Source organism: Musa acuminata, chromosome BXJ2-5 (assembly GCF_036884655.1).
Source record: "Musa acuminata AAA Group cultivar baxijiao chromosome BXJ2-5, Cavendish_Baxijiao_AAA, whole genome shotgun sequence".
NCBI classification, from domain to species: Eukaryota; Viridiplantae; Streptophyta; class Magnoliopsida; order Zingiberales; family Musaceae; genus Musa; species Musa acuminata.
Window position 1 is genome coordinate 32,067,362 of NC_088342.1, and position 13,281 is coordinate 32,080,642.

Here is a 13,281-nt window from a genome sequence, read left to right on the forward strand (position 1 = left end):
ATGTAGATATACCTGATTACTGATTCTACCACCAAAATGAACGACGGGCCTTCATGAGTGGTGGATCGGGGTCCTCGATCCTATACATCTGCATATCAATATGATATGTTTGTTTGACTCATTTATGAAATTAATCCCATGACATAGTGTATTGATACACCATATGTCATTGATGCATCAATGTAGTACTGATCGTAGGTTGATTGTCATTAATCACATTTGTCCGAGACAACTCTTGAGGTATATATTGGTGAATGTCAGAGCTTCTACTTTCGCTACTGATCTGCTGCTCTGTATCATACTATTGCTCAGAGAAGGATTACCAACTATCACCGTACTATTGTTGCTCGTATGATTCTCCATAATATAATGGCTGTGAATACGATGAGCTTCTTTCTGTGTCTACATCATGTAAGCTCTATTGTATCTGCTCAAATTCATCCACTACCTTCCCCTTCCCCTTCCGCGCATAAATTTGACCAGTACCTTGTCGAGTTCCATGATTTGAATCTTAGGTGGCATGTATAAAATATTGCTCCTCAGTCTATGCACCACCCTCAAGTTGTGTGGATGAGGCACTATTGTCTGTGTTGCTGTCATGTCTCTAGACCGAGCGAGTTGCTGAATGTGATTGTGAAGGTGTCTTGTCGCCCGACTCGATTCTTTCCAATGATGCAACTGATGCTACTGCCTTTCCCTTTGCCTTTGCATGCTGCACAGACGATTGTGACCGTTGGGTGTTTATAGTTCCTCGAGCAGTTTGACTTGATGTTGTTTGACTCTTGTCACGTTGTGATCGAAGGGGATTTTCCACCTATTGGGGTTGTGCTTCTTCTTCTTTTATTGCCTCAGTGATAAAACATGAAGGACGTTGATGATCTCCTATCTCATCAAGTAGAGGATCATCTTGGTTCTCTACTATTTCAACCCAATCTAACATTGGCTCTGAATCTTCGTTGTAGAATTGGAGGTCGATAGGATCAATATCTGGTTCTTTTGGCTTCTTATCCAGCTCAGCACATTGCAATCTTAGCCGCATGTTATAATGGACATATACTAGTTTCTCTAACCGTCTATAGGAGAGTTTGTTACAGACCTTCATGTGAATCAATGCAAATGTTGACCAATTACGTTCGCAACCACTAGATGTTGTCGTTTGTGAAAGTACACGAATGACAACCTTCCTTAAATATGGTGCATCCCCTCCAAATTGTAGCCACCACTCGATTGTAAAAAGATATAAATAAGATTTTATTAGCATAATAAATAATTAATATTAAATATAATTGAAAGCAATATATGTAACTTTTTCTCACCGGGATCTATACTGTAATGACACGATATAGCTATAATATCGAAGAATGAACCAATTGTTCCTCGAAATAATCAACCCTCTATAAGAGCATCAACTACATTAGTAGTGTTTAGCAAGAGTCGATATATAACATTTCGTAGTGTCATTAGTAAATCATTTTGCATTTTGAGAGCACATCGATATTGAATTGTCGGGTTTAGATAATACGCTACAAGACATAATTTTATTAGTATGATTTTTTATTATCTAAAAATAATAAATTAAATTATTCTGAATATGAATTTACTTGCATTATAGATATCTTGATCCATATGAACTTCAGTCCGACGATCAATGATCCGTACGTATTGGTCGACCTTAAAATCATCTTTGAATACTTTCCTGAGCTCCTCTCTTACTGAAATCAGCATATCTTTAGATACGATATCTGTGGACACTTGTCCATATCGACCTTACAGAGGATAATATAAAGTGATTCCACACCGTTTATGATTCTACCGTAGTCTTCTAAAATCTAGAGGAAAGAATGGACTTTTCTATCTTCTTTCCATCGCTCAATCTCGAATATATAGAATCAGACCACTTTTGTGGGGTGACCATTGCCTTCAAGCCATGCATTTTTTGCTGTAATAACTTTAATGCAATAAAATTGGTAGCAAATCGAGTAATTCCAAGTCAGAATATCTCACCATTTACATACTTTTGCATTCAAGCATCGACCTAATGATGATTATATATAAACTTTATAATTGATTGTGCTCGAGCTACACATTTCGTGACCGCATCCAACTCATCAATATCCTTCAGCATTAGATCTATGCAATGAGATGCACATGGAGTCCAAAACAAAGTTTTTCTTTTTTCCATCAATTACAAACTGGCCTTCTTGAAATTCGCTCAATTATCAGTTATTATTTGGACAACATACTGTGGTCCAATCTCCTCTACTATAGTGTCCATTAAGCTCTCATTGTAGTTTACATCTTAGATCTTTTCAGAAGCATTAATGGACTTATAAAACACCACTTTTCTATTGTAATAAACAAAAAAGTTGATGATACTCATTCTTATTGGTCTTGTCCAACTATCACACATTAATGTCACCCCATATTCGTCCCATTACCTTTTGAATGATTTGATCCAATCATTCAGTTCTGCCACCTCCTTATCTAAGTATATACCGTAAATCTCTTTCGGTGTTGGAGGTTGGATCCTCATGCCAGACTTTTGAATAAAAGAGATCATGCTCTAATAATATAGACCTTGGGTTGTGTTAGTTGGAATCCTATGGAAGTTAAACTATTTTGAGATTGTCTTCCTAATATCCCACTTTTTTTCTTTTGTGTATGCATCGTCAATCCATGTTTGTTTCGCTATTTGTGGGGGATAGGCTTGCGGATCAATATCAATAATATCTGGTGCAAACCTCCTGTTAAGACCTCTCATAAAACTATAGAGTCTACCATACCTTATGCTATTAGTTCAACATAATTGAGAATGAGCAGTTGGTTGCCTCATGTTGGCCGACCACTGTATTCAACTACCACTACCATGCTCCAGTTGTGAGTCAGGTCGTCATTGCCTCATTGCTTCATCGACCGTATACTGATGCTCCAATGATACATGAATCACAGCTGTGAGATCCGGGTCAACTTAATCGTCGCAACCCTCATACTGATAATAAACTGGTTCCTATGTAGCCTTATAATATTCTTCCTCAACTCTTGCTTTCTTTTTTAATACCTTTGATTGTTGTAGCTTACTTTGAAATAATATACGAATCTTCGTCGGAACCTTCTTGCATTTTGCAACATCAAGATACTCGCCAACCAAATGCATTATCACCTGAGTTATTCCTCCACCCTTGCCAATATAGTCACAATAAATACATTGTCAATTATGACGGTTCTCATCTATCTTTCGGGCATGAACCCATGCATCATCATGTAGTTGTTCTTTTGGTGCCATGATCTTACCAAATTTAAATCAAATAAGTTATAAAGTATAAACATATTGAATTTACCAAATATCGATCAAATATCACTAATCGTAGCATTAAATAATTTTATTAAAACATAACTAATCATATTTTATCATCATAAATATGTTACATACATAAAAGAAATATTAAATACATAATTTTGATCAAATATGGTTTAAATTATGATAAAATCATCACTAGATAAACTAATCACCTAATTAACATAGTTAATTATCCATTAATTACTTTTCTTTCAACACTATAAACATGTCAAACATCCTAATAAGTATTAAAAATATTAAATTGATATAAAATTGATCAAATTTTGATTAAATCATCAATAAGATGACTAATCACAATATTAAATAACTTTAAAAAAATCTAATTAAATCTATTTTATCATCAAATATATGTCAAATACATAAAAAAATATTAAATACATAATTTTGATCCAATATAGTTCAAATTACGATGAAATTATCATTAGATACACTAATTACATGATTAACATAGTTAATTTCTCACTAATTATTTTTTTTTCAACATTATAAATATTACAAACACCCTAATAAGTATTAAACACATTGAATTGACATAAAATTGAATAAATTTTGATTAAATTATTATTAAAATTACTAATGGTAGCATTCGATAACTTTAATAAAACCTAATTAAACTTATTTTACTATCGTAAATATTTTTTAATATTTAATATGCATGAAATATAAATATTTGACCTATTAAGTATCTAATTTCGAATTAATCAATATTAAACATACTAATCATAATATTAAATATCTTAATTACTCTCTAATTAAAGAAAGAAAATACATACCTCTTGATTAAAAAGTTATTCCTCTTAATCTTCCCAAATTAACCTCGATTCAATTCATTAAGAGAGTACGAGAATAAAATGAAGTGAAATAGGAGAGAAGGGTTTAAATACTATGAGAAAGGACTTCAACGGTCAATTTGACTATTAGAGCACTGTAGCACTGTTACCGAACAGTAACGATCAAAATTGATCGTTACTAAGTTGTGTCAAGCGGTAACGATTGAAATTTTGATCATAACCGCCCGATATTATCCCGTATCATTCGATACGATACGCCTTTAAATGTTCCGCCCGGTAACGATCGATCCGCATACCGGTATACTGTTGGACAGATACATATCGCTCGTACCGGACGGTATCATTCGAAACTGTATACTTGGTACAGACAAACAACATCACCATCTGCTATTTCTACCAAACAACTTGAGGAAAACCCAGTAATTATTTAGATTGCAAACAAAGCATTTTATTTGATCGAACAAGCAGGAGCTGAAACAACTCAACCAGTAGGTTTCGTTCTCTAATATTGGTCACTGTAGACAGTAAAGTATCGAATGAAAGCCTCCTAGGGAGTTCATCTTTATTCCAGTCACACAACAACCGTTCTACAAAAGATGGAAGACGTTCATTCACCTTTCCATGTGGATAAGGGAGGAGTATCGGACATTCTCCACGTATTCATTGCAGCACCATACCTATCACCCTTGACTGCATCTGCCAAAGCATATGATTCAAGTTCAGCCATCTCCTCAGGTGTGAGTTTTACTGATAGTGCTCCGATATTCTGGTTAAAGTTTTCGATCTTGGTAGTGCCAGGTATAGGGCACACATCACTTCCTTGATGGTGAACCCAGGCCAATGCAAGTTGTGAAGGGGTGCATCCCTTCCTCTTGGCCATTTCGCTTACACGTTTGAAGATAAGTGCATTTTGAGCGAGATTCTCAGGCTGAAACCTAGGCATGAGCTGCACACATAATTCATCATTCAGAATATCATTAGACCAAAAAAAAAGAAAAGAAGTTTACTTTAAGATAAACATAACGAATTCAAAAGGACAATCCTACTGACACCACGGAATACAGCATCAATTAACATGAAATAAATGTTCCATTCAAGGTGATTGTAGTCATGGATGTTTAGTAGGCATTCACTAATGTGATTATAATCCCTTGTCTGGTTTGATATATCAAACATCTAGAGCCTGAATATGATAAGCTCAACTCTGTCAAAATCATCAACAACTTGAGCATTAAACACAAATATGATAATTTTCAATAGGAGGCTTTCACATAAACTACTGTGTTTCTTTTACTTTACGCATCATTAATCTAACCGATAAGCAAGCATCACACTCCAATGACATCCTGTTGATTGAATTATCATTAAAGCATAAACTTCAACTTTTGCACATAATAAAATAATGTATTTATCAGCTGGTAACAATGGTCAGTGGTCGAGATGATTTGCAGTCTAAATAGTTGTTCATCACTTCTATTCTTGCATTAAAAAAATTTTCAATTTAAAAGAGCATAAAAGGATTTTTATATCTTTTCCTAACCATTGTATATGATCACCTTACGGAAATCATGTTCAGACAGAGTTTCAACCATCTTTGGTCCAGAAGAAAAGAAGCCCCTTCCCAGTGGACTGTATGCAACAATGCCTATACCAAGTTCTCTGAAAAGAAAAAAAAGTTAAAAATCAATATCACAATAGAATATTAAAATAGTGGTCTATATAAAAGATAAAGCCAATCAGCCAGTTCTACCTGCAAGTAGGAATTATATCTTCTTCGACATCTCTTGTCCACAAAGACCATTCCAGTTGCACAGCAGTTATTGGGTGAACTGCATGTGCCCTCCTGATTGTCGATGCAGAGGCCTCAGACAATCCAATGTACTTTATTTTTCCTTCTTCCACCAATTTCTTAAGTTCTCCCATCTAAAGAAAATAAAAGTTCAAAGGGGAACTTTGCTTCAATATACTTAGAAAACAGGAAACTGACCTTATAAGTAAAACTAAGAACATTTCCAAATATGAACTTAAGAGCCCATAGAGACATGGCATCTATGGCAAAGAATGTCATAGATGAATACTTATAAGCATAATTGCAAAATCTGAAAAATCAAGGTTTCATACTCTTACTAATTCCATATTTTGGTCAATTTTCAGCAAGAGCATGATGCTGGGTAACATTCAACAATTAAAAAAAATTCCTACAAGCAATGTACAAGACGAACCTCCAACGAGCAGAGAGGTTGTTCCATGACTCACATCACTGGTTTCAACAAAATAAGATCGGGTGGTCTGATTTAATCCATAACATGATTATAATGTTTAATTGGAAGAGAAACAATTTAAAGATTTTGGAATATAAAGTAGGATGAATGATTGTGATTTATCTATGACTTGCTATTCTCAAGGCTGAAAAATAGTGGCCGACCGTCTTTAGCATAGTGGACCATCACATCCAAAAGAGAATTACAATAGGCACAAAACAAATACTTCCTTTAGCCATTCACTTCCATAAGAATCTTACTGCATGCTAAATTCTTCGGTGACACACCAGCTGCAGAATGTCACTTTTGATAGCAGTAGCATGAAATTAATGTCATTTAGTAATTGTCTATATAGAAATACCCAAGTGCCATCAATGTGTATACTAGGGGTCTACAGAAGATGGTTCAATTCCAATCATCATTAACTGATAATCGCTTTAGCTTTAGTTACTAATGTGGTTAGCTTAATGCTTTCAAGTTTTTTGTTTTTGTCTATTTGTAATTCCCACTGAGGCCGAACCTAAACCTGTGCTCGAGAGATAGCTATCCATACACAGATAAGGGATGTATGGATTCTCGACAAGGAACTGTTGCAAGACAAATAGTTTTCACATGGCAACAACCAAATATACAAGGGGAAAAGAAGATAGTGGAGATATTATGCACAACAAGATAGGGTCATTCATCCAAAATAAACAACTTGGGCTGCTATAGGAGGTGATCTATGATGATAGCAACAGTGAATATAGCAGATGATGGCCGGTGGAGGTTTCTTTGGTACATTGGATATAAGTGGCTCTTATCAGATGTACAAAACCATCTCAAACCAAGGTCTGAGCTGAAATGAATAGTTTCATAGGATGCAGAAGATTTAGTATAATCAGTAATATTTTATTGTAAAAGAAAGGAGGAGGATCCTTTGGTTTCTCTTTTGCAATTTTCTATTTTCTTTGTTATGTTTTCTTTTTTTGTTTTACTTCTAAGTGGACGAAGTTTGGATATTGATCAGTAAAGTGAATCAGTGAAGAAATCTCCTCTACATATGATTTCCTATATCGAGTCTAAGTGCATAACTTTCTCCTAAATTCCTCCTCTTATGCCTTCCATTTTCTCCTTACCGTTCTCAAAGCTACCGAGTCATCAAAAGTCTCCATTAAAGCACAGGGTCGAGACCTCAACCTATCATAAACATTGTTGCATCTTTCTTCTACCACAATATGGTCTTCCACCTATTTGTTGACCTAATGAGATTCTCGTTGATTGAGGATCTGACAAGGATTAATGTGCGAAATCTTGTCCCCAAAGGAGAGTGGTTGTAAAGGAACAATTCTACCATGGCATCGAGCATCAACTACTTCAAATGACAAGGAATTTCAATTCTGAACAATGTATCGCTTCCAATGAATTCAACCTCAACAAGCCACCAATCTAAGAAGGTGTTCGATGGGATAGATTAACTCACCGTGACCTCGATGGGAACCCGGGTGTCGACGCGGTGCTGATAATAGAGATCGATGCAGTCGATGCCGAGCCTCTGCAAGCTGCTCTCGCAGGCGGCCCTGACGTATGCCGGATCTCCACGAATCTCCCTCTTCCCGTCCTGGAAGCTGATCCCGAACTTTGTGGCCAGCTCCACCTTCTCCCTCACCCCACCTTGCAGTGCCTACACCAGAAATCAATGCTCGATCCATCGGTCAACGCACAATTATTAACGATGAGGAGGAGTACTTTGCCGAGGAGGATCTCGTTAGTGCAGGGACCGTAGATGTCGGAGGTGTCGAAGAAGGTGACACCGGAGCGGATAGCGTAGTGGATGAGGGCGATCATGTCGGTGTCCGGCTTGGGCGGCCCGTAGAAGGCCGACATGCCCATGCAGCCGAGGCCCTGCCTGGAGACCTCCAGGCCCTGTGAGCCCAGCTTCATCGGCCCCACTATCACGCCTCCGTCGTTGCCGCTTCCCGCCTCTCTGGCCATCTTCCACCTCTCCGGTCTCTCTCTCTCCCTCTACTACCCCTTCCACCACATCCAACTCTGCTCCCTTATACTGTGGAAAGAGCAACTTGGGGTTTTACTGGTCATCGCGATTCCACCACCGATAATTCAATGGGAGCGGCTCGCCGAAAGCTACGGCCGTCATTAACGCCATCGCTTGCGTCAGCTTTAGTCCTTTTGTGTCAATACAAATATTCAATAATGATGTGTGCAATCAATATTAAAAAAAAAATATATTATGAGAATAGTAAATTATCTGAAAAATGCGACCATCAATCATTTTTACGAAATTCTTAATTAGTACTTCCTTTTCCAAAAATTCTCCTACAGTGTTTCAATTTTTTAAAATTACAAAAGTGACCCTCAATCATTTTTTATTTTTTTCTTTGAAAAGCTGTCTCTCTCTCTCTCTCTCTCTCTCTCTCTCTCTCTCTCTCTCTCTCTCTCTCTCTCTCTTTCTAATTAAATCAAATCATTTAATTAAACCAGTTAAATGAATCGATTTAAAATAAATAATAATTTATTAGTAAGTTCCCCAGAAAAGCCCTGATATTTTAAAATGATAAAAATAACCCCAACCACTTTTTATCTCTTCGTCTTAAAAATTATAATCTTCTTCCTTCCCTTTTTCATATTGAATCAAATCACTCAATTGAAGTAACTCAAAACTTGAATCGATTTAAAATAAATCATATTAAATAATTTATTAATATATCAATTTATATTAATAAAAATAATAACATTATAAATTTTTAAAATTATAAATATTTAAACATACTAAAATATAAATAATAAATTTAAAAAATACCTATAAATTAAAAAATATATAACAATAGTATTTATATATATATATATATTTGAAATAATAATAAAATATATAAATTTTAGATAGCAAAAAATTAAATTTGAGAGGTTTATACGACCATTATTTTTTATTTTAGTCTTTTAAAATAGTTTTTAACTAATTTTGACCCTTAAAATTTAAATAAATTTATCTAGAAAATATGAAAAAAAAATTGACACAGTATGATGCTTCCATGAAATATTTTTTAAGAGCTTCAAAATAGGCTCGATACCTATTCTAAATATTTGGTCTAGAAATACCAAGATGTTGACCCAATCACACTATTTTTTTAGGTAATCTAACAATAATATAATTGGATCAAATCCTAATCAAAAATATGTTGGAACCTTATTGAAACTTTTGAATTATAGTCAGCTGGACATAAATCCAACTTTTCTATTTTAGGAATTTTATTTCATTTTTTTATTTTTCCAGTATCTAAACACTAAATATTATATAAATTTTATATTTTCTTTTAATTTTGACAAAATATAATACTTCCTTTAAATGTTTTTTAACATGTGAGCTTGTAAATCGGTTTGATAAATATTCTAAAATTTTGGTCAAAAATACCAAGGCCTTGACCCGCTTACATTATTTTTGGTGCAAACACAAAAACAGTGTAATTAGGTTAAGTCCTGGTCAAAACAAGATGACATTTTCAAAAGACTTTTGAATTGCACCTATATAGATATAGATCCCATGTATTTAATAGTTTTCTATTTTTTAGTGTCTAATCACACTAATTTTTTTTATTTTTTAAAATTTCTTATAATTTTGACAAAATATGATACTTCCATGGAATGTTGTTTAGTATTTGAGCTTATAAATATGCAAGAAACCTATTTAAAAAGTTCAGTAGAAAAAAAACAAAGGCCTTGACACACTTAGATGTTTTTGTGGACCAACTCCAAAATAGTGTAAAGAGGTTAAATCCTAGTCAAAACAAGGAGGGATCGAATTGCACTCAGATGGACATAAATATCACCTTTTCTATTTTTAATTTTTTTTATATATTTTTAATTTTTTTAGCATTTGAACAGACTAGAATTTTAATAAATTTCTTCAATCTCTTATAATTTTGATAAAAATATAATGCTTCCATGAAATATTGTTTCACATTTGAGCTTATAAATAGGTAAAAAAATTTATTGTAAAAATTTGGTTTATAATAGGGCAAATCTTGGTCAAAACAAGGTGAGGATTTTAGGAAACCCTTGAATTGACTCAAATGGACATAAATCATTTTTCTATTTTAGGATTTTTTTTCAAAATTTTTATTTTTCAGTATTTGAACACAATAATTTTTTATTTTTAAATTTCTTATAAATTTAATAAAAATATGAAACTTTCATATAATATTGTTTAACATTTGAGCTTATAAATAGATAATAAACCTATTCTGAAAATTTGGTTCAAATAACCAAGGCCTTGACCCAATTACATTATTTTTGGTTGAACCCAAAAATAATATAATTAAGTCAAATGCTGGTGAAAAAAAGGGTGAAGTTTTCGAGAAACCTTTGAATTGCACTTAGATAGACATAGATAGCACTTTTCTATCTCAGAAAGGGAACTCGTATATCTCTCCCTGATTTACGTATCCTAATCCGCAGATGAAGGAAATCTTGTGTTCTCTTCTCTAGCAGTGGTCCCGGATGAAGTGGCTACACACCTCTCAGAGATGTGTTCCTTCCTCGCTTTCCACTATCTCCTCTCTTAAACTTCATCAACACTAAGATTTTTAAGAGGAGTTCTCATGAGATTACAATAGCATTTTTTTTTCTTTTGTTAGAAACGAGTCGACACTAAGAGGGGGGAGGGGTGAATTAGTGCATCGATAAAAACGTCGATTTCGAAAAATATTCGTTCGTTGAAAACCGATCGAAAAGATGTTAACTTAAGAAACACTTTCATATGCATGTAATGAGGAAGTAGAGCACTGAGCAAGTAAAATGATTTGCAGCAAAGGTAAATAGTAAAGTAAAAAGCAGCAAACCAATTCTATAATGGTTCGGTCATCGTGATCTACATCCACTCCCGATTCCTCTTCTATTGAGGCTAACGATATCCACTAACGGTCTTTCTTCAATAGGCGAAGACCAATCACCTTCTTATACCCCCTTCTCATTTTCATAAGTTTAGGAGACAACCTTTTACAAGCACTCACTCCTCTCAATATCTCATCCTCAATTTTTAGGGCACTGGTGGTACCACCGCCTACAGCACTGACACTGGGCGATATCACCTATTGAAAAATCTTGGGGGCGACATCACATGCACAACGAAAGAACATAAAATAAAATCCCCAATTCTCAAAGATATGTTCATCGTCATGTGAAGATTGGTGCGTAAAAATCCGCAAAACTTAAAATTGCATATAGAATAGATTGTGTTACCTAGAGAGATCGTATATCCATGAATCCCTACAGATCTCTAGGAGAGGGTGAAAGAGGCTAAGCGCCCTCCTCTCTAGCGATGATCGACACAGTAGGGTTGCGACGATACTCCTCAAAACTCTAGGCTTGCTCTAAGGTGAAGAGTGTTGGGAAAATCTTTGGGGGTGACATCACATGCGCAGCGGAAGAACAAGAAAACAAAATCCCCGATTCCCAAAGAGATGTTCGTCGTCGTGCAAAGATTGGTGCACAAAATCCGCGAAATTGAAAAACTGCGTATAGAATAGATTGTGTTACCTAGGGAGATCGTATATCCCTGTTTCCTTGCAGATCCTTAGGAGAGAGTGAAGGAGGTTAAGCGTCATCCTCTCTAGCGGCGATCCACACAGTAGGGCTGCGACGACGCTCCTCAAGACTCCAGGCTTTCTATGAGGTGGAGAGGGGAAGGAGAATAGGAGAGCCAAGCAAAGACTCTAGCCTATGAGGCTCTAAATATCTCTTATTTATAGAGGTCCCCTATCAAACCCTAATGGATCCTCGCCTAGTAGGTATTGGATCTGCATCCAATAACTCAAGCCTTTTAGATTAGTGGATCTCTATCCAATAATCTCTCATGGGCTCTTATTTGATCTCGTCCATGTGATCCAATCATTCAGGGGCTTATTGGATATCCAATAAGACAAGGGCTCCGTCGGATATCTCATATCCGAACCTCTACTCATCGCAATGCCTACTATATATATGTGACCCTCTAGGCCAAATATCAAGCTGGCAATGAGTCATACCTGTTAGAACTCATTCTAACTCAGTGAATTATTATCTCTGTAATAATTCACTTGACTCATCGACTACGGACGTACTAGGCCACTACGCCATAGTCCCTAGACGATACAGGGGAATCCAATCCATTGGACCTGTTTGTCCTCAATTACCGTGTATCTATAGTCCCTCATCCATCTAATATTCCAGAGACCGTATATCGAGCATGGTGCTATCAGACCCATACGGTTTCTACTCGAGTCTCGCTCTAATCGGATTCTCCCGGAGAACTCTTTCTCTCTCAACCTGAATGACCCTGGCCAGGGATTTGTCTGAGCAAGAACACATGGGATATTCCTCTCATGACGCCGAGAGTGGATGATCCTATGTTGACACTCAATAACCCTCGTAAGGTCGACTAGCACTCTCAATGACCAGCTGTACTAGATCTGGGACAACCAAACCTATAAGTCTAGTATCAAAGAGTGGAGCACTTATATAGGACATCCTTGGTGTCTCAAGTCTAAGGACAAGATATACCACTATGACTATAGAATCATTGTCTGACAATAAGGCATCATCAACCATCCAGCATTCCGTAAGCGGATCAATCAGTGAACTCATTCTCCAATGAGCACCTGTACTGTATCCCTAGTGTCCCTACACGAGCAGCTATAAGACCAGCTGCATCCATCATATGGATGAGTATATAGCACACCAGTCTATCCGGTTATCACGATGTCCCTCTCGAATAACCTATGACCGGGATTATTTAGGATATGTATTTAAAGGTGAATCGATCTCATTTTCGTGATCTCATCACGATCTGATTCCTATTGCACAAATCCAATGACATCACAATATATATATATATATA

At 35.7% G+C, this 13,281-nt stretch overlaps 1 protein-coding gene across 1 annotated transcript; it reads right to left on the reverse strand.

The window, feature by feature from the left end:
- Positions 1-4,554: 4,554 nt before the first annotated feature.
- LOC103985128 (probable aldo-keto reductase 2) lies at positions 4,555-8,478 on the reverse strand. The gene is made up of 5 exons (XM_065109149.1): positions 8,139-8,478; positions 7,873-8,073; positions 5,900-6,072; positions 5,706-5,808; positions 4,555-5,095 (listed from the first exon to the last, which is right to left on the reverse strand). Exons 1-5 carry the CDS (start codon positions 8,382-8,384, stop codon positions 4,757-4,759), a joined length of 1,062 nt encoding a protein of 353 aa, XP_064965221.1. The 5' UTR covers positions 8,385-8,478; the 3' UTR covers positions 4,555-4,756.
- Between the last annotated feature and the right edge of the window lie 4,803 nt (positions 8,479-13,281).